Genomic DNA, 21,962 nt, shown 5'->3' with positions numbered 1-21,962 from the left:
ACAGAAGCCTCGTTCTTGAAGGCCCATGTGGAAGCCACAGCCCTAGTGGAATGAGCCGTGATTCTTTCGGGAGGCTGCCGTCCGGCAGTCTCGTAAGCCAATCTGATGATGCTTTTAATCCAAAAAGAGAGAGAGGTAGAAGTTGCTTTTTGACCTCTCCTTTTACCTGAATAAACAACAAACAAGGAAGATGTTTGTCTAAAATCCTTTGTAGCATCTAAATAGAATTTTAGAGCGCGAACAACATCCAAATTGTGCAACAAACGTTCCTTCTTTGAAACTGGTTTTGGACACAGAGAAGGTACGATAATCTCCTGGTTAATGTTTTTGTTAGAAACAACTTTTGGAAGAAAACCAGGTTTAGTACGTAAAACCACCTTATCTGCATGGAACACCAGATAAGGAGGAGAACACTGCAGAGCAGATAATTCTGAGACTCTTCTGGCAGAAGAAATCGCAACTAAAAACAAAACTTTCCAAGATAATAACTTAATATCAACGGAATGTAAGGGTTCAAACGGAACCCCCTGAAGAACTGAAAGAACTAAATTGAGACTCCAAGGAGGAGTCAAAGGTTTGTAAACAGGCTTGATTCTAACCAGAGCCTGAACAAAGGCTTGAACATCTGGCACAGCTGCCAGCTTTTTGTGAAGTAATACCGACAAGGCAGAAATCTGTCCCTTCAGGGAACTAGCAGATAATCCTTTTTCCAATCCTTCTTGAAGGAAGGATAGAATCCTAGGAATCTTAACCTTGTCCCAAGGGAATCCTTTAGATTCACACCAACAGATATATTTTTTCCAAATTTTGTGGTAAATTTTTCTAGTTACAGGCTTTCTGGCCTGAACAAGAGTATCGATAACAGAATCTGAGAATCCTCGCTTCGATAAAATCAAGCGTTCAATCTCCAAGCAGTCAGCTGGAGTGAAACCAGATTCGGATGTTCGAACGGACCCTGAACAAGAAGGTCTCGTCTCAAAGGTAGCTTCCAAGGTGGAGCCGATGACATATTCACCAGATCTGCATACCAAGTCCTGCGTGGCCACGCAGGAGCTATCAAGATCACCGACGCCCTCTCCTGATTGATCCTGGCTACCAGCCTGGGGATGAGAGGAAATGGCGGGAACACATAAGCTAGTTTGAAGGTCCAAGGTGCTACTAGTGCATCCACTAGAGCCGCCTTGGGATCCCTGGATCTGGCCCCGTAACAAGGAACTTTGAAGTTCTGACGAGAGGCCATCAGATCCATGTCTGGAATGCCCCACAGGTGAGTGACTTGGGCAAAGATTTCCGGATGGAGTTCCCACTCCCCCGGATGCAATGTCTGACGACTCAGAAAATCCGCTTCCCAATTTTCCACTCCTGGGATGTGGATAGCAGACAGGTGGCAGGAGTGAGACTCCGCCCATAGAATGATTTTGGTCACTTCTTCCATCGCTAGGGAACTCCTTGTTCCCCCCTGATGGTTGATGTACGCAACAGTTGTCATGTTGTCTGATTGAAACCGTATGAACTTGGTCCTCGCTAGCCGAGGCCAGGCCTTGAGAGCATTGAATATCGCTCTCAGTTCCAGAATATTTATCGGAAGAAGAGATTCTTCCCGAGACCAAAGACCCTGAGCTTTCAGGGATCCCCAGACCGCGCCCCAGCCCATCAGACTGGCGTCGGTCGTGACAATGACCCACTCTGGTCTGCGGAACGTCATCCCTTGAGACAGATTGTCCAGGGACAGCCACCAACGGAGTGAGTCTCTGGTCTTCTGATTTACTTGTATCTTCGGAGACAAGTCTGTATAGTCCCCATTCCACTGACTGAGCATGCACAGTTGTAATGGTCTTAGATGAATGCGCGCAAAAGGAACTATGTCCATCGCCGCTACCATCAACCCGATCACTTCCATGCACTGAGCTATGGAAGGAAGAGGAACGGAATGAAGTATCCGACAAGAGTCTAGTAGTTTTGTTTTTCTGGCCTCTGTTAGAAAGATCCTCATTTCTAAAGAGTCTATAATTGTTCCCAAGAAGGGAACCCTTGTTGACGGGGATAGAGAACTCTTTTCCACGTTCACTTTCCAGCCGTGAGATCTGAGAAAGGCCAGGACAATGTCCGTGTGAGCCTTTGCTTGAGGAAGGGACGACGCTTGAATCAGAATGTCGTCCAGGTAAGGTACTACTGCAATGCCCCTTGGTCTTAGCACCGCTAGAAGGGAGCCTAGTACCTTTGTGAAAATCCTTGGAGCAGTGGCTAATCCGAAAGGAAGCGCCACGAACTGGTAATGTTTGTCCAGGAATGCAAACCTTAGGAACCGATGATGTTCCTTGTGGATAGGAATATGTAGATACGCATCCTTTAAATCCACCGTGGTCATGAATTGACCCTCCTGGATGGAAGGAAGAATAGTTCGAATGGTTTCCATCTTGAAAGATGGAACCTTGAGAAACTTGTTTAAGATCTTGAGATCTAAAATTGGTCTGAACGTTCCCTCTTTTTTGGGAACTATGAACAGATTGGAGTAGAACCCCATCCCTTGTTCTCTTAGTGGAACAGGATGAATCACTCCCATTTTTAACAGGTCTTCTACACAATGTAAGAACGCCTGTCTTTTTATGTGGTCTGAAGACAACTGAGACCTGTGGAACCTCCCCCTTGGGGGAAGTCCCTTGAATTCCAGAAGATAACCCTGGGAGACTATTTCTAGCGCCCAAGGATCCAGAACATCTCTTGCCCAAGCCTGAGCGAAGAGAGAGAGTCTGCCCCCCACCAGATCCGGTCCCGGATCGGGGGCCAATATTTCATGCTGTCTTGGTAGCAGTGGCAGGCTTCTTGGCCTGCTTTCCCTTGTTCCAGCCTTGCATTGGTCTCCAAGCTGGCTTGGCTTGAGAAGTATTACCCTCTTGCTTAGAGGACGTAGCACTTTGGGCTGGTCCGTTTTTACGAAAGGGACGAAAATTGGGTCTATTTTTCGCCTTGAAAGGCCGATCCTGAGGAAGGGCGTGGCCCTTACCCCCAGTGATATCCGAGATAATCTCTTTCAAGTCAGGGCCAAACAGCGTTTTCCCCTTGAAAGGAATGTTTAGTAGCTTGTTCTTGGAAGACGCGTCAGCCGACCAAGATTTCAACCAAAGCGCTCTGCGCGCCACAATAGCAAACCCAGAATTCTTAGCCGCTAACCTAGCCAATTGCAAAGTGGCGTCTAGGGTGAAAGAATTAGCCAATTTGAGAGCATTGATTCTGTCCATAATCTCCTCATAAGGGGGAGAATCACTATCGAGCGCCTTTATCAGTTCATCAAACCAGAAACATGCGGCTGTAGTGACAGGGACAATGCATGAAATTGGTTGTAGAAGGTAACCCTGCTGAACAAACATCTTTTTAAGCAAACCTTCTAATTTTTTATCCATAGGATCTTTGAAAGCACAACTATCCTCTATGGGTATAGTGGTGCGTTTGTTTAAAGTAGAAACCGCTCCCTCGACCTTGGGGACTGTCTGCCATAAGTCCTTTCTGGGGTCGACCATAGGAAACAATTTTTTAAATATGGGGGGAGGGACGAAAGGAATACCGGGCCTTTCCCATTCTTTATTAACAATGTCCGCCACCCGCTTGGGTATAGGAAAAGCTTCTGGGAGCTCCGGCACCTCAAGGAACTTGTCCATTTTACATAGTTTCTCTGGGATGACCAACTTTTCACAATCATCCAGAGTGGATAATACCTCCTTAAGCAGAATGCGGAGATGTTCCAACTTAAATTTAAATGCAATTACATCAGGTTCAGCCTGTTGAGAAATGTTCCCTGAATCAGTAATTTCTCCCTCAGACAAAACCTCCCTGGCCCCCTCAGATTGGGTTAGGGGCCCTTCAGAGATATTAATATCAGCGTCGTCATGCTCTTCAGTAACTAAAACAGAGCAGCCACGCTTACGCTGACAAGGGTTCATTTTGGCTAAAATGTTTTTGACAGAATTATCCATTACAGCCGTTAATTGTTGCATAGTAAGCAGTATTGGCGCGCTAGATGTACTAGGGGCCTCCTGAGTGGGCAAGACTCGTGTAGACGAAGGAGGGAATGATGCAGTACCATGCTTACTCCCCTCACTTGAGGAATCATCTTGGGCATCATTGTCATTATCACATAAATCACATTTATTTAAATGAACAGGAATTCTGGCTTCCCCACATTCAGAACACAGTCTATCTGGTAGTTCAGACATGTTAAACAGGCATAAACTTGATAATAAAGTACAAAAAACGTTTTAAAATAAAACCGTTACTGTCACTTTAAATTTTAAACTGAACACACTTTATTACTGCAATTGCGAAAAAACATGAAGGAATTGTACAAAATTCACCAAATTTTCACCACAGTGTCTTAAAGCCTTAAAAGTATTGCACACCAAATTTGGAAGCTTTAACCCTTAAAATAACGGAACCGGAGCCGTTTTAACACTTTAACCCCTTTACAGTCCCTGGTATCTGCTTTGCTGAGACCCAACCAAGCCCAAAGGGGAATACGATACCAAATGACGCCTTCAGAAAGTCTTTTCTAAGAATCAGAGCTCCTCTCACATGCGACTGCATGCCATGCCTCTCAAAAACAAGTGCGCCACACCGGCGCGAAAATGAGGCTCTGCTTATGCTTTGGGAAAGCCCCAGAGAAATAAGGTGTCTAATACAGTGCCTGCCGATATTATAATATCAATAAACCCAGATAAAATGATTCCTCAAAGCTAAATATGTTTTAAAACTGAATCGATTTAGCCCAGAAAAGTCTACAATCTTAATAAGCCCTTGTGAAGCCCTTATTAACCATCGTAATAAACATGGCTTACCGGATCCCATAGGGAAAAATGACAGCTTCCAGCATTACATCGTCTTGTTAGAATGTGTCATACCTCAAGCAGCAAGAGACTGCACACTGTTCCCCCAACTGAAGTTAATAGCTCTCAACAGTCCTGTGTGGAACAGCCATGGATTTTAGTTACGGTGCTAAAATCATTTTCCTCATACAAACAGAAATCTTCATCTCTTTTCTGTTTCTGAGTAAATAGTACATACCAGCACTATTTTAAAATAACAAACTCTTGATTGAATAATAAAAACTACAGTTAAACACTAAAAAACTCTAAGCCATCTCCGTGGAGATGTTGCCTGTACAACGGCAAAGAGAATGACTGGGGTAGGCGGAGCCTAGGAGGGATCATGTGACCAGCTTTGCTGGGCTCTTTGCCATTTCCTGTTGGGGAAGAGAATATCCCACAAGTAAGGATGACGCCGTGGACCGGACACACCTATGTTGGAGAAATAGAGCATTTATTATAGTATATATACCACTGCTGTGGTAATCACTATCCTCATGCAAGCTGTATGGCAAAAAAAGGTGCTAGTAGTACCTCAAAAGCAATTGGAGTAAAAACAAAAAATATTGACAATGTCAAAAAAAGTTGAGTGAGAAAAAATGTTTTCAATTCTGGCTTTACTGGCAGAGGGATACAATGAGCGTTAGGTTATCAACATGCTGAAAATTTCAGACGGCAGTTCATAAGAACAAGGTCAGGCAGAAGACAACAAAGCTACATACTGACAGAGGGCAAAACACACTCTACAATGCCCAGAATGACAGCCAAACTCATTGGAATGTCACTCAACAACCTTAGGATGACATCAAGTGACCTGGCAATTTGCAGCTGGTGTGAAGTGCACAGCGGTTCAAAATAGACTCCTAGTGGCAAGGTTGAAGCTCAAACTACCTACCCGATAAACTTTGTCCAGATGGAGCACCTGTAAATAGCAGGTGTTGGAAGGGGAGCTGTAACGGTCTGTGTTAGAAGCGTGACAATCACTGTGTACAGTTTGCCAAACAGCCGTTTAAAAGAGACCCCAGGATTTCCTCAAGGTTGCCAAATACAAAGAACCGGGTATATGATATAATAACCCGTGAACAACCTGGAACCAAATTATCTGATGTAAGTACCTATATACACCATTTTGATATACTTTTTACCGGACTGGAGTACGGTCATCTTCTCTATTAAGTCCAATTTGCAGCTTGGCCCGACACCTGGTCATAAAATGGTTAGACAGAGACCTGAAGAGGCCTACAAGCCACAGTGTCTCGCACCCACTGTGAAATTTGGTGGAAGATCACTGATGATATGGGGGTGCTTTAGCTAGTCAGGAATCAGGGAGATTCATCTTCGTGAAGGATGCAGGAATCAAGGTTATCCTGGAAGAAAACTTGCTCTGACAATGTTCTCCAACTCTGTGTTTGCTCCATGCCACAAAGCTAGGTCAATAAAGGTGTAGATGGAGGACCATCAGATCAAGACCCTGTCATAGGCATCCCAATCTCCGGACCTGAACACCAATGAAAACCTCTGGAATGTAATCGAGAGGAAGATGGATGGTCACAAGCCATCAAACAAATCCAAGCTGCTTGAATGTTTGCACCAAGAGTGGCATAAAGTAATCTAACAGCAATGTGAAAGACTGGTGGAGAGCATACCAAGACGCATAAAAAGTTGTGATTGAAAATCAGGGTTATTCCACTAAATATTGATCTCTGAACTATAGCTAAGTTAAAACATTAGTATTATGTTTAAAAATGAATATGAACTTTTTTTTTTGCATTATTCGAAGTCTGAAAACATTGCATCTTTTTTCTTATTTTGACCATACTCAAACACATTCATTTTACTTAAACACATATCTATAAAAAGAAAAACCAATTTGCAGTGGTCTCTTAATTTTGAATAGATAAAAAAAATGCATAAGAACAAAATCCTCACCCTTTACTCCTTGATTCATTGCACCAGTGTCTCTTCCACATTGTCCCTTGTTGTTCACCCCAAAAGTCCACACCTCTCCCTTCTTTGACAAAACACAGGTATGGGCTTTGCCCATAGCTACTTGGGTTACAAAATGTCCTTTCAGGTCTGTTACTAAATCTGTAAGAAGGTTAGCAAAGAATGTAAAAAACTGTTGTGATAGCAATACAACATAATAAACATTACAATAAAGAGAAGCTATGATCATGATAATTATGTTATAGGAAAGATTTAAATATTTATAAATATATTTTACATAAGGTAGAAAAGTACTACTTATACTCCATTGAGTTTTCTGTATAATCTCAAAAGCTCAGTTGGTAAAATCAAAAGGAAAGATACTCATTTAAAAATGAATCCCTATGAAATATGTACCTATAGAGAATAGTGTAGTATACATTAATAATTTTTTCTATTTTATTGTAGATGTCCTCTGAAAAATGTGCTTGTGTAATTAAGGGGCGGGAAACACATTTACAGTACAGTATCTAATTACAGGTATACCCCGTTTATACAGCGGGTTAGGGACAGAAGCCCCGCTGTAAAGTGAAAACCGCCTTAACGTGAAACAAGGCAGTTTTAGCTTTCTTTTCAGTTGCCAGTGTGTTTAAAAACTTGAAAACTTGTTTGAACTAACATATATTAGGGGTGCAATAGTGCTATGTTTAGTTTAACACTAGCACAGCACAGTATTCAATTAGTATTCAATAAATACTGTACTTGTAAAATAGTGACAATTACTGTAGTACAATTTGCCAGACTATAGCATTGAGACACAGATTGCACTGTAATGATGTAAACAGAGTGAACTGCGCATAACAAAATGGTGCCAGTCACTTTTCTTGCAATATCACAATGATTATAGCACGGTTTTAAAATCCTTGGAGGTTGAACTTCAGCACCACAAAGCGCTGTATTAGCGAAGCGCTGTAAAGTAAGGTATACCTGTATGTGATTCAAATGGCTTGTTATACCTGCTGCATAGCATTACATGTATGGGAAATAGCTCATTAAAAAGGTATGGTTTTTGTATTTGAAATAGTTGGTTTGTGCCTTGAGGATTGCCGTCTTTTTCTGCTTTGCTGATTGAAACCATGGCTTATTCTTCTAAAAAGAAATTGCCCATTCAAATGGGCTGAACATAAAGAACCAGCAGACCTTGTCATCTTATCGATCTTTCTCTAAGGCAGTGCTTTCCAAACTGTGTGTCGGGACACACTAATGTGTCGGCAGCAGTGTGTAGGTGTGTCCCTGCTTCAGCACAAATTTTTTTAAATTTAATTTTTTTTTAACAATTTTTTTTTGTTTCTGACTTTCCGCCTGCCTGCTACGCATATCACATGGTTGACACGTGATTGATACCTAGGGGGTCGCAGATCATCTTAACCTATTGTCGCAGCTAAGTGGGAACTGAAACTTTTCCCATTGGCGGCTTTGGCGGCACATTGGCTCCTGACTGCACGTGTAGTCTCCTTAATCGGCTCGTGACTGCACAGTGAGTGGGACAGCAGTGTGTTTGCAGCGCAGGCAGTAGTCAATCGGACTCACCGAGCTCTGAGGGTGGCAGCTTAAACGCTGAGCTGAAGTCAGAAGTCAGTGGGGGGGTTTTTGCAGCTAGCTCCCAGTAGTGCATTGCTGCTCCTGCTCTTGATATATGGATAGAAAGGGGAAGCTTAAAAATGCTTGATGATGAAATTAGAGTGTCTTCATCTAAAATTCCACCAAATATTCAGAAACTGTGTTCATCCCATCAACCTTATACATCTCATTAAAATAGTAATTAGCTATTGGTGTTATTAAACTTTTTTTTAATTCTTGCACATACATACTGTTACTTGTAAATACATTTTGTTATTATATAATTTATGTATGTGTCCATATCTCTTAAAACAAGTTAGTTTAACCTCTTGTTTGCTAGTACAACTGAGTTACTGTGTCACAAAATGATTTAGGTCTAAAAAGTGTGTCGCCAACATGAAAAGTTTGGAAAGCTCTGCTCTAAGGTATTAAAAATTTAAATGTGTGTGGTGGTTTTAGTGGCAAAACCATCTATTTAATCTGCAAGATAATAAAGGAACAATTTAAAACCTCGACTACTATGCAGGTGGTACAGGATTAAGGAGAAAAGTACAGTACATTATGATGCATTTTGTCTAACTAAGCTACAAATAACACAGTGAGTGTTTATAAAAGTGCATGCGATTTTCTCCTTAGACCTGATGATTTGTTACAATCAAAAAGGTTTTAAAGCATTTATTTTTTATGAAGATCTTTTTCAATGCAGTGATGAACAGCTATTATTAATACATAAAAAAATACTTTAATGCCCTTTTATCAACAGTGCTTGTTTTTACTGATTCTCAACAGCAGACTACGCTAACAAAGCTATCACATTTTGTTTTCTTCACTTACTTGAGTTGTCAGAATAAATAGCATCTTTTCCGAACATGTACAGTTCGCCGTCCTTGGTAATGACAGAACTGCTCCCATTATTGCAAGCAGTGCTTACTACTATTTTCCCTTCCATTTTTATAATTTTTTTAGGCTTATAAGGCTTTGACTGTCTTCTGCTTTTAGCTGTGAGGAACAAAATATCAAAGGGTGAATTAAAATAGCTTTTTACATTTTTTTTTAAAGTAGCATCTATTGCTTAACACAATTCTACTGACAGACATTTCCACACCAAAATTAGGTCATTCTAACAGCCAAATTTGGTAAAAAAAAAAAACTCCAGTATTACTGGGGTGCAAAATACATTACTAGTCACAACTCTTGTTGACAGAAGCAAACCGACTGTAAAGCACTTACTAGATTCTCCGTCTTCCCCTTTACTCGCCGTTCCTGTAAAGAATACGCTCCCATCATCTGCAGTGAGTAAGGCATGTGAACCATCATGACCAACTGAAAACTGGACAATCTTTGGAGATTTTGTTATGGGCAATTCAACCCATTTCCCTGATGAAGGACCACCTTGTTTAATTCCAAGGCTCTGATACTTGCCAGTGTAGTATGTCTAAAAAGAATTATAAAAAACATAATTTATGTAAGAACTTACCTGATAAATTCATTTCTTTCATATTAGCAAGAGTCCATGAGCTAGTGACGTATGGGATATACATTCCTACCAGGAGGGGCAAAGTTTCCCAAACCTCAAAATGCCTATAAATACACCCCTCACCACACCCACAAATCAGTTTAACGAATAGCCAAGAAGTGGGGTGATAAGAAAAAGTGCAAAAGCATAAAAAATAAGGAATTGGAATAATTGTGCTTTATACAAAAAATCATAACCCCCACAAAAAAAAAGGGTGGGCCTCATGGACTCTTGCTAATATGAAAGAAATGAATTTATCAGGTAAGTTCTTACATAAATTATGTTTTCTTTCATGTAATTAGCAAGAGTCCATGAGCTAGTGACGTATGGGATAATAAATACCCAAGATGTGGAACTTCCACGCAAGAGTCACTAGAGAGGGAGGGATAAAATAAAGACAGCCAATTCCGCTGAAAAATAATCCACACTCCAAAATAAAGTTTTAATCTTATAATGAAAAAAACTGAAATTATAAGCAGAAGAATCAAACTGAAACAGCTGCCTGAAGTACTTTTCTACCAAAAACTGCTTCAGAAGAAGAAAACACATAAAAATGGTAGAATTTAGTAAAAGTATGCAAAGAAGACCAAGTTGCTGCTTTGCAAATCTGATCAACCGAAGCTTCATTCATAAACGCCCAGGAAGTAGAAACTGACCTAGTAGAATGAGCTGTAATCCTTTGAGGCGGAGTTTTACCCGACTCGACATAAGCATGAAGAATCAAAGACTTTAACCAAGACGCCAAAGAAATGGCAGAGGCCTTCTGACCTTTCCTGGAACCAGAAAAGATAACAAATAGACTAGAAGTCTTTCGGAAATCTTTAGTAGCTTCAACATAATATTTCAAAGCTCTAACTACATCCAAAGAATGTAACGATCTTTCCTTAGAATTCTTAGGATTAGGACACAATGAAGGAACCACAATTTCTCTACTAATGTTGTTAGAATTCACAACTTTAGGTAAAAATTGAAATGAAGTCCGCAACACCGCCTTATCCTGATGAAAAATCAGAAAAGGAGATTCACAAGAAAGAGAAGATAACTCAGAAACTCTTCTAGCAGAAGAGATGGCCAAAAGGAACAACACTTTCCAAGAAAGTAATTTAATATCCAGAGAATGCATAGGTTCAAACGGAGGAGCTTGTAAAGCCCCCAGAACCAAATTCAAACTCCAAGGAGGAGAGATTGACTTAATGACAGGTTTTATACGAACCAAAGCTTGTACAAAACAATGAATATCAGGAAGATTAGCAATCTTTCTGTGAAACAGCACAGAAAGAGCAGAAATTTATCCTTTCAAGGAACTTGCAGACAAACCTTTATCCAGACCATCCTGAAGAAACTGTAAAATTCTAGGAATTCTAAAAGAATGCCAGGAAAATTGATGAGAAGAACACCAAGAAATGTAAGTCTTCCACACTCGATAATATATCTTCCTAGACAGATTTACGAGCCTGTAACATAGTATTAATTACGGAGTCAGAGAAACCTCTATGACTGAGAATCAAGCGTTCAATCTCCATACCTTCAAATTTAATGATTTGAGATCCTGATGGAAAAAAGGACCTTGAGATAGAAGGTCTGGTCTTAACGGAAGAGTCCAAGGTTGGCAAGTAGCCATCCGAACAAGATCCGCATACCAAAACCTGTGAGGCCATGCTGGAGCCACCAGCAGAACAAACTAACGCTCTTTTAGAATCTTGGAGATCACTCTTGGAAGAAGAACTAGAGGCGGAAAGATATAGGCAGGATGATACTTCCAAGGAAGTGACAATGCATCCACTGCCTCCGCCTGAGGATCCCTGGATCTGGACAGATACCTGGGAAGATTCTTGTTTAGATGAGAGGCCATCAGATCTATTTCTGGAAGTCCCCAGATTTGAACAATCTGAAGAAATACCTCTGGGTGAAGAGACCATTCGCCCGGATGTAACGTCTGGCGACTGAGATAATCCGCTTCCCAATTGTCTATACCTGGGATGTGAACCGCAGAGATTAGACAGGAGCTGGATTCCGCCCATACAAGTATCCAAGATACTTCTTTCATAGCCAGAGGACTGTGAGTCCCCCCTTGATGATTGACATATGCCATGGTTGTGACATTGTCCGTCTGAAAACAAATGAACGATTCTCTCTTCAGAAGAGGCCACAACTGAAGAGCTCTGAAAATCGCACAGAGTTCCAAAATATTGATTGGTAATCTCGCCTCCTGAGATTCCCAAACCCCCTGCGCTGTCAGAGACCCCCATACAGCTCCCCAACCTGTCAGACTCGCATCTGTTGAGATCACAGTCCAGGTTGGAAGAACAAAAGAAGCCCCTTGAACTAAACGATGGTGATCTGTCCACCACGTCAGAGAGTGTCGTACAATCGGATTTAAAGATATTAACTGTGATATCTTTGTATAATCCCTGCACCACTGGTTCAGCATACAAAGCTGAAGAGGTCGCATGTGAAAACGAGCAAAGGGGATCGCGTCCGATGCAGCAGTCATAAGACCTAGAATTTCCATGCATAGGGCTACCGAAGGGAATGATTGAGACTGAAGGTTTTGACAAGCTGAAACCAATATCAGACGTCTCTTGTCCGTCAGAGACAAAGTCATGGACACTGAATCTATTTGGAAACCTAAAAAGGTTACCCTTGTCTGAGGAATCAAAGAACTCTTTGGTAAATTGATCCTCCAACCATGTTCTTGAAGAAACGACACAAGTCGATTCGTATGAAATTCTGCTAAATGTGAAGACTGAGCAAGTACCAAGATATCGTCCAAATAAGGAAATACCACAATACCCTGTTCTCTGATTACAGATAGAAGGGCACCGAGAACCTTTGAAAAAATCCTTGGAGCTGTTGCTAGGCCGAACGGCAGAGCCACAAACTGGTAATGCTTGTCTAGAAAAGAGAATCTCAGAAAATGAAAGTGAACTGGATGAATCGGAATATGCAAATATGCATCCTGTAAATCTATTGTGGACATATAATGCCCTTGCTGAACAAAAGGCAGAATAGTCCTTATAGTTACCATTTTGAATGTTGGTATCCTTACATAACGATTCAATATTTTTAAATCCAGAACTGGTCTGAAGGAATTCTCCTTCTTTGGTACAATGAATAGATTTGAGTAAAACCCCAGACCCTGTTCCAGAAATGGAACTGGCACAATTACTCCAGCCAACTCTAGATCTGAAACACATTTCAGAAATGCTTGAGCCTTCACTGGGTTTATTGGAATGCGAGAAAGAAAAAATCTTCTTGCAGGAGGCCTTACCTTGAAACCTATTCTGTACCCTTGTGAAACAATGTTTTGAATCCAAAGACTGTGAATCGAATTGATCCAAATTTCTTTGAAAAATCGTAATCTGCCCCCTACCAGCTGTGCTGGAATGAGGGCCGCACCTTCATGTGGACTTGGGAGCTGGCTTTGGCTTTCTGAAAAGGCTTGGATTTATTCCAGACTGGAGATGGTTTCCAAACAGAAACCGTTCCTTTAGGGGAAGGATCAGGCTTCTGTTCCTTATTCTGACGAAAGGAACGAAAACGATTAGCAGCCCTATATTTACCTTTAGATTTTTTTATCCTGAGGTAAAAAAGTTCCTTTCCCCCCAGTAACAGTTGAAACAATAGAATCCAACTGGGAACCAAACAATTTATTACCTTGGAAAGAAAGGGAAAGCAAAGTTGACTTAGAAGACATATCTGCATTCCAAGTTTTAAGCCATAAAGCTCTTCTAGCTAAAATAGCTAAAGACATATACCTGACATCAACTCTAATGATATCAAAAATGGCATCACAAATAAAGTTATTAGCATGTTGAAGAAGTTTAACAATGCTATGAGTATTATGATCTGACACTTGTTGTGCCAAAGCCTCCAACCAAAAAGTGGAAGCTGCCGCAACATCAGCCAAAGAAATAGCAGGCCTAAGAAGATTACCTGAACATAAATAAGCTTTCCTTAGAAAGGATTCAATTTTCCTATCTAAAGGATCCTTAAATGAAGTACCATCTGCCGTAGGAATAGTAGTACGTTTAGCGAGAGTAGAGATAGCCCCATCAACTTTAGGGATTTTGTCCCAAAACTCTAATCTGTCAGATGGCACAGGATACAATTTCTTAAACCTTTTAGAAGGAGTAAATGAATTACCCAGATTATTCCATTCCCTAGAAATTACTTCAGAAATAGCATCAGGGACAGGAAAAACTTCCGGAATAACTAAAGGAGGTTTAAAAACCGAATTTAAACGCTTAGTAGATTTAGTATCAAGAGGACTAGATACCTCCATCTCTAATGCGATTAAAACTTCTTTAAGTAAAGAACGAATAAATTCCATTTTAAATAAATATGAAGATTTATCAGTGTCAAATCCTCTGAACCAGAAAAATCATCATCAGAAACAGACAAATCAGAATGATGATGTTCATTTAAAAATTCATCTGAAAAATGTGAAGTTTTAAAAGACCTTTTACGTTTACTGGAAGGAGGAATAACAGACATAGCCTTCCTAATAGATTTAGAAACAAAATCTCTTATATTAACTGGAACATCCTGAGTATTAGATGTTGATGGAACAGCAACAGGTAATGGAATATTACTAATGGAAATACTATCTGCATTAGCAAGCTTATCATGACATTCATCTCAAACTACAGCCGGAGGAACAGTTACCACAAGTTTACAGCAAATACACTTAACTTTGGTAGAACCAGCATCAGGCAGCGTTTTTCCAGAAGTAGCTTCTGATCCAGGGTCAATCTGAGACATCTTGCAATATGTAAGAGAAAAAACATATAAAGCAAAATCTATCAAATTCCTTAAAAGACAGTTTCAGGAATGGGAAAAAATGCCAATTAACAAGCCTCTAGCAACCAGAAGCAAATGAAAAAACAGAATTTATGTTTACCTGATAAATTACTTTCTCCAACGGTGTGTCCGGTCCACGGCGTCATCCTTACTTGTGGGATATTCTCTTCCCCAACAGGAAATGGCAAAGAGCCCAGCAAAGCTGGTCACATGATCCCTCCTAGGCTCCGCCTACCCCAGTCATTCGACCGACGTTAAGGAGGAATATTTGCATAGGAGAAACCATATGGTACCGTGGTGACTGTAGTTAAAGAAAATAAATTATCAGACCTGATTAAAAAAACCAGGGCGGGCCGTGGACCGGACACACCGTTGGAGAAAGTAATTTATCAGGTAAACATAAATTCTGTTTTCTCCAACATTGGTGTGTCCGGTCCACGGCGTCATCCTTACTTGTGGGAACCAATACCAAAGCTTTAGGACACGGATGAAGGGAGGGAGCAAATCAGGTCACCTAAATGGAAGGCACCACGGCTTGCAAAACCTTTCTCCCAAAAATAGCCTCAGAAGAAGCAAAAGTATCAAACTTGTAAAATTTGGTAAAAGTGTGCAGTGAAGACCAAGTCGCTGCCCTACATATCTGATCAACAGAAGCCTCGTTCTTGAAGGCCCATGTGGAAGCCACAGCCCTAGTGGAATGAGCTGTGATTCTTTCGGGAGGCTGCCGTCCGGCAGTCTCGTAAGCCAATCTGATGATGCTTTTAATCCAAAAAGAGAGAGAGGTAGAAGTTGCTTTTTGACCTCTCCTTTTACCGGAATAAACAACAAACAAGGAAGATGTTTGTCTAAAATCCTTTGTAGCATCTAAATAGAATTTTAGAGCGCGAACAACATCCAAATTGTGCAACAAACGTTCCTTCTTTGAAACTGGTTTCGGACACAGAGAAGGTACGATAATCTCCTGGTTAATGTTTTTGTTAGAAACAACTTTTGGAAGAAAACCAGGTTTAGTACGTAAAACCACCTTATCTGCATGGAACACCAGATAAGGAGGAGAACACTGCAGAGCAGATAATTCTGAAACTCTTCTAGCAGAAGAAATTGCAACTAAAAACAAAACTTTCCAAGATAATAACTTAATATCAACGGAATGCAAGGGTTCAAACGGAACCCCCTGAAGAACTGAAAGAACTAAATTGAGACTCCAAGGAGGAGTCAAAGGTTTGTAAACAGGCTTAATTCTAACCAGAGCCTGAACAAAGGCTTGAACATCTGGCACAGCGGCCAGCTTTTTGTGAAGTAACACAGACAAGGCAGAAATCTGTCCCTTCAGGGAACTTGCAGAAAATCCTTTTTCCAATCCTTCTTGAAGGAAGGATAGAATCCTAGGAATCTTAACCTTGTCCCAAGGGAATCCTTTAGATTCACACCAACAGATATATTTTTTCCAAATTTTGTGGTAAATCTTTCTAGTTACAGGCTTTCTGGCCTGAACAAGAGTATCGATAACAGAATCTGAGAATCCTCGCTTCGATAAGATCAAGCGTTCAATCTCCAAGCAGTCAGCTGGAGTGAAACCAGATTCGGATGTTCGAACGGACCCTGAACAAGAAGGTCTCGTCTCAAAGGTAGCTTCCAAGGAGGAGCCGATGACATATTCACCAGATCTGCGTACCAAGTCCTGCGTGGCCACGCAGGAGCTATCAAGATCACCGACGCCCTCTCCTGATTGATCCTGGCTACCAGCCTGGGGATGAGAGGAAACGGCGGGAACACATAAGCTAGTTTGAAGGTCCAAGGTGCTACTAGTGCATCCACTAGAGCCGCCTTGGGATCCCTGGATCTGGACCCGTAGCAAGGAACTTTGAAGTTCTGACGAGAGGCCATCAGATCCATGTCTGGAATGCCCCACAGCTGAGTGACTTGGGCAAAGATTTCCGGATGGAGTTCCCACTCCCCCGGATGCAATGTCTGACGACTCAGAAAATCCGCTTCCCAATTTTCCACTCCTGGGATGTGGATAGCAGACAGGTGGCAGGAGTGAGACTCCACCCATAGAATGATTTTGGTCACTTCTTCCATCGCCAGGGAACTCCTTGTTCCCCCCTGATGGTTGATGTACGCAACAGTTGTCATGTTGTCTGATTGAAACGGTATGAACTTGGCCCTCGCTAGCTGAGGCCAAGCCTTGAGAGCATTGAATATCGCTCTCAGTTCCAGAATATTTATCGGTAGAAGAGATTCTTCCCGAGACCAAAGACCCTGAGCTTTCAGGGATCCCCAGACCGCGCCCCAGCCCATCAGACTGGCGTCGGTCGTGACAATGACCCACTCTGGTCTGCGGAATGTCATCCCTCGTGACAGGTTGTCCAGGGACAGCCACCAACGGAGTGAGTCTCTGGTCCTCTGATTTACTTGTATCTTCGGAGACAAGTCTGTATAGTCCCCATTCCACTGACTGAGCATGCACAGTTGTAATGGTCTTAGATGAATGCGTGCAAAAGGAACTATGTCCATTGCCGCTACCATCAACCCGATCACTTCCATGCACTGAGCTATGGAAGGAAGAGGAACGGAATGAACTATCCGACAAGAGTCTAGAAGTTTTGTTTTTCTGGCCTCTGTCAGAAAAATCCTCATTTCTAAGGAGTCTATTATTGTTCCCAAGAAGGGAACCCTTGTTGACGGAGATAGAGAACTCTTTTCCACGTTCACTTTCCATCCGTGAGATCTGAGAAAGGCCAGGACAATGTCCGTGTGAGCCTTTGCTTGAGGAAGGGACGACGCTTGAATCAGAATGTCGTCCAAGTAAGGTACTACAGCAATGCCCCTTGGTCTTAGCACAGCTAGAAGGGACCCTAGTACCTTTGTGAAAATCCTTGGAGCAGTGGCTAATCCGAAAGGAAGCGCCACGAACTGGTAATGTTTGTCCAGGAATGCGAACCTCAGGAACCGATGATGTTCCTTGTGGATAGGAATATGTAGATACGCATCCTTTAAATCCACCGTGGTCATGAATTGACCTTCCTGGATGGAAGGAAGAATAGTTCGAATGGTTTCCATCTTGAACGATGGAACCTTGAGAAACTTGTTTAAGATCTTGAGATCTAAGATTGGTCTGATCGTTCCCTCTTTTTTGGGAACTATAAACAGATTGGAGTAGAACCCCATCCCTTGTTCTCTTAATGGAACGGGATGAATCACTCCCATTTTTAACAGGTCTTCTACACAATGTAAGAATGCCTGTCTTTTTATGTGGTCTGAAGACAACTGAGACCTGTGGAACCTCCCCCTTGGGGGAAGTCCCTTGAATTCCAGAAGATAACCTTGGGAGACTATTTCTAGCGCCCAAGGATCCAGAACATCTCTTGCCCAAGCCTGAGCGAAGAGAGAGAGTCTGCCCCCCACCAGATCCGGTCCCGGATCGGGGGCCAACATTTCATGCTGTCTTGGTAGCAGTGGCAGGTTTCTTGGCCTGCTTTCCCTTGTTCCAGCCTTGCATTGGTCTCCAAGCTGGCTTGGCTTGAGAAGTATTACCCTCTTGCTTAGAGGACGTAGCACTTTGGGCTGGTCCGTTTCTACGAAAGGGACGAAAATTAGGTTTATTTTTTGCCTTGAAAGGCCGATCCTGAGGAAGGGCGTGGCCCTTACCCCCAGTGATATCCGAGATAATCTCTTTCAAGTCAGGGCCAAACAGCGTTTTCCCCTTGAAAGGAATGTTAAGTAGCTTGTTCTTGGAAGACGCATCAGCCGACCAAGATTTCAACCAAAGCGCTCTGCGCGCCACAATAGCAAACCCAGAATTCTTAGCCGCTAACCTAGCCAATTGCAAAGTGGCGTCTAGGGTGAAAGAATTAGCCAATTTGAGAGCATTGATTCTGTCCATAATCTCCTCATAAGGAGGAGAATCACTGTCGACCGCCTTTATCAGCTCATCGAACCAGAAACATGCGGCTGTAGCGACAGGGACAATGCATGAAATTGGTTGTAGAAGGTAACCCTGCTGAACAAACATCTTTTTAAGCAAACCTTCTAATTTTTTATCCATAGGATCTTTGAAAGCACAACTATCCTCTATGGGTATAGTGGTGCGTTTGTTTAAAGTGGAAACCGCTCCCTCGACCTTGGGGACTGTCTGCCATAAGTCCTTTCTGGGGTCGACCATAGGAAACAATTTTTTAAATATGGGGGGAGGGACGAAAGGAATACCGGGCCTTTCCCATTCTTTATTAACAATGTCCGCCACCCGCTTGGGTATAGGAAAAGCTTCTGGGAGCCCCGGCACCTCTAGGAACTTGTCCATTTTACATAGTTTCTCTGGGATGACCAACTTGTCACAATCATCCAGAGTGGATAATACCTCCTTAAGCAGAATGCGGAGATGTTCCAACTTAAATTTAAATGCAATCACATCAGGTTCAGCTTGTTGAGAAATGTTCCCTGAATCAGTAATTTCTCCCTCAGACAAAACCTCCCTGGCCCCATCAGACTGAGTTAGGGGCCCTTCAGAAATATTAATATCAGCGTCGTCATGCTCTTCAGTATCTAAAACAGAGCAGTCGCGCTTACGCTGATAAGGGTTCATTTTGGCTAAAATGTTTTTGACAGAATTATCCATTACAGCCGTTAATTGTTGCATAGTAAGGAGTATTGGCGCGCTAGATGTACTAGGGGCCTCCTGAGTGGGCAAGACTCGTGTAGACGAAGGAGGGAATGATGCAGTACCATGCTTACTCCCCTCACTTGAGGAATCATCTTGGGCATCATTGTCATTGTCACATAAATCACATTTATTTAAATGAATAGGAATTCTGGCTTCCCCACATTCAGAACACAGTCTATCTGGTAGTTCAGACATGTTAAACAGGCATAAACTTGATAACAAGTACAAAAAACGTTTTAAAATAAAACCGTTACTGTCACTTTAAATTTTAAACTGAACACACTTTATTACTGCAAATGAGAAAAAACATGAAGGAATTGTTCAAAATTCACCAAATTTTCACCACAGTGTCTTAAAGCCTTAAAAGTATTGCACACCAAATTTGGAAGCTTTAACCCTTAAAATAACGGAACCGGAGCCGTTTTGAACTTTAACCCCTTTACAGTCCCTGGTATCTGCTTTGCTGAGACCCAACCAAGCCCCAAGGGGAATACGATACCAAATGACGCCTTCAGAAAGTCTTTTCTAAGTATCAGAGCTCCTCTCACATGCGACTGCATGCCATGCCTCTCAAAAACAAGTGCGCAACACCGGCGCGAAAATGAGGCTCTGCCTATGCTTTGGGAAAGCCCCTAAAGAATAAGGTGTCTAAAACAGTGCCTGCCGATATTATTATATCAAAATACCCAGATAAAATGATTCCTCAAGGCTAAATATGTGTTAATAATCAATCGATTTAGCCCAAAAAAAGTCTACAGTCTTAATAAGCCCTTTTTGAAGCCCTTATTTACAATCGTAATAAACATGGCTTACCGGATCCCAGAGGGAAAATGACAGCTTCCAGCATTACATCGTCTTGTTAGAATGTGTCATACCTCAAGCAGCAAGAGACTGCTCACTGTTCCCCCAACTGAAGTTAATTGCTCTCAACAGTCCTGTGTGGAACAGCCATGGATTTTAGTGACGGTTGCTAAAATCATTTTCCTCATACAAACAGAAATCTTCATCTCTTTTCTGTTTCTGAGTAAATAGTACATACCAGCACTATTTCAAAATAACAAACTCTTGATTGAATAATAAAAACTACAGTTAAACACTAAAAAACTCTAAGCCATCTCCGTGGAGATGTTGCCTGTACAACGGCAAAGAGAATGACTGTGGTAGGCGGAGCCTAGGAGGGATCATGTGACCAGCTTTGCTGGGCTCTTTGCCATTTCCTGTTGGGGAAGAGAATATCCCACAAGTAAGGATGACGCCGTGGACCGGACACACCTATGTTGGAGAAATGAGACTTAAATAATGTGAAAAAAAGGTGGAGACAATAATGACACCCACATTTTTTAGCGCCAAAAAAGACGCCCACATTATTGGCGCCTAAATGCTTTTGGCGCCAAGAATGACGCCACATCCGGTGACACCGACATTTTTGGCGCAAAACGTCAAAAAAATGACGCAAACACGAACAACTTCTGGCGACAAGTATGACGCCGGAAATGACAAAGAAAATCTTTTGCGACAAAAAAGTCTGCACCAAGAATATGACTATAAAATGAAGCATTTTCAGCCCCCGCGAGCCTAACAGCCCACAGGGAAAAAAGTCAATTTTAAGGTAAGAAAAAATGATTTATTCATATGCATTATCCCAAATAATGAAACTGACCGTCTGAAATAAGGAATATTGATCATCCTGAATCAAGGCAAATAAATGTTTAAACACATATATTTAGAACTTTATATAAAAGTGCCCAACCATAGCTTAGAGTGTCACAAAAAAATAAGACTTACTTACCCCAGGACACTCATCTACATGTAGTAGAAAGCCAAACCAGTACTGAAACGAGAATCAGTAGAGGTAATGGTATATAAGAGTATATCGTCGATCTGAAAAGGGAGGTAAGAGATTAATCTCTACGACCGATAACAGAGAACCTATGAAATAGATCCCGTAGAAGGAGACCATTGAATTCAAATAGGCAATACTCTCTTCACATCCCTCTGACATTCACTGCACACTGAGAGGAAAACCGGGCTCCAGCCTGCTGCGAAGCGCATATCAACGTAGAATCTAGCACAAACTTACTTCACCACCTCCACGGGAGGCAAAGTTTGTAAAACTGATTTGTGGGTGTGGTGAGGGGTGTATTAATAGGCATTTTGAGGTTTGGGAAACTTTGCCCCTCCTGGTAGGAATGTATATCCCATACGTCACTAGCTCATGGACTCTTGCTAATTACATGAAAGAAAACACAAATGCTTTATTCAGGGGGTGTTAGAGGCAGCAAACAAAAATGTTAAAAGGAGTATGAATTATAATAACATTTGGCCTATATATAGTATACACAGTGGAATAGTTTTTTTGGGGGGTTTTCTATTCCAAAAATGCATATTAAATAGAGTATTCAACAGAAGATGATTTTATAACATCATAAATGATTTGTCATGTCAAGCTTCAGATGGTATTGTAAAATAGATTATATTTACTGGAACAATGCACATTCCTGTTCGCAGAATAACTTTTTTAGTAAGGCATGCAGAGATGTGCCCCTTTCCACTAACAGATATTTTAAATATTATATAT

The 21,962-nt window shown here is 41.6% G+C and overlaps 1 protein-coding gene across 1 annotated transcript in view; it reads right to left on the bottom strand.

Moving 5' to 3' along the window:
• Positions 1 to 21,962, bottom strand: part of MYCBP2 (MYC binding protein 2) — a gene marked incomplete in the record, with an annotated part of 1,460,675 nt that overhangs the window by 1,144,843 nt on the left and 293,870 nt on the right. The window contains 3 exon segments of the mRNA XM_053707907.1: positions 6,786 to 6,944; positions 9,237 to 9,401; positions 9,633 to 9,837. Coding sequence (XP_053563882.1) covers positions 6,786 to 6,944; positions 9,237 to 9,401; positions 9,633 to 9,837 — 529 coding nt within the window.

The sequence above is a fragment of the Bombina bombina genome, chromosome 3 (genome assembly GCF_027579735.1).
Source record: "Bombina bombina isolate aBomBom1 chromosome 3, aBomBom1.pri, whole genome shotgun sequence".
In the NCBI taxonomy this organism is placed as follows: domain Eukaryota; kingdom Metazoa; phylum Chordata; class Amphibia; order Anura; family Bombinatoridae; genus Bombina; species Bombina bombina.
This window is presented reverse-complemented; position numbering and strand designations above follow the sequence as displayed.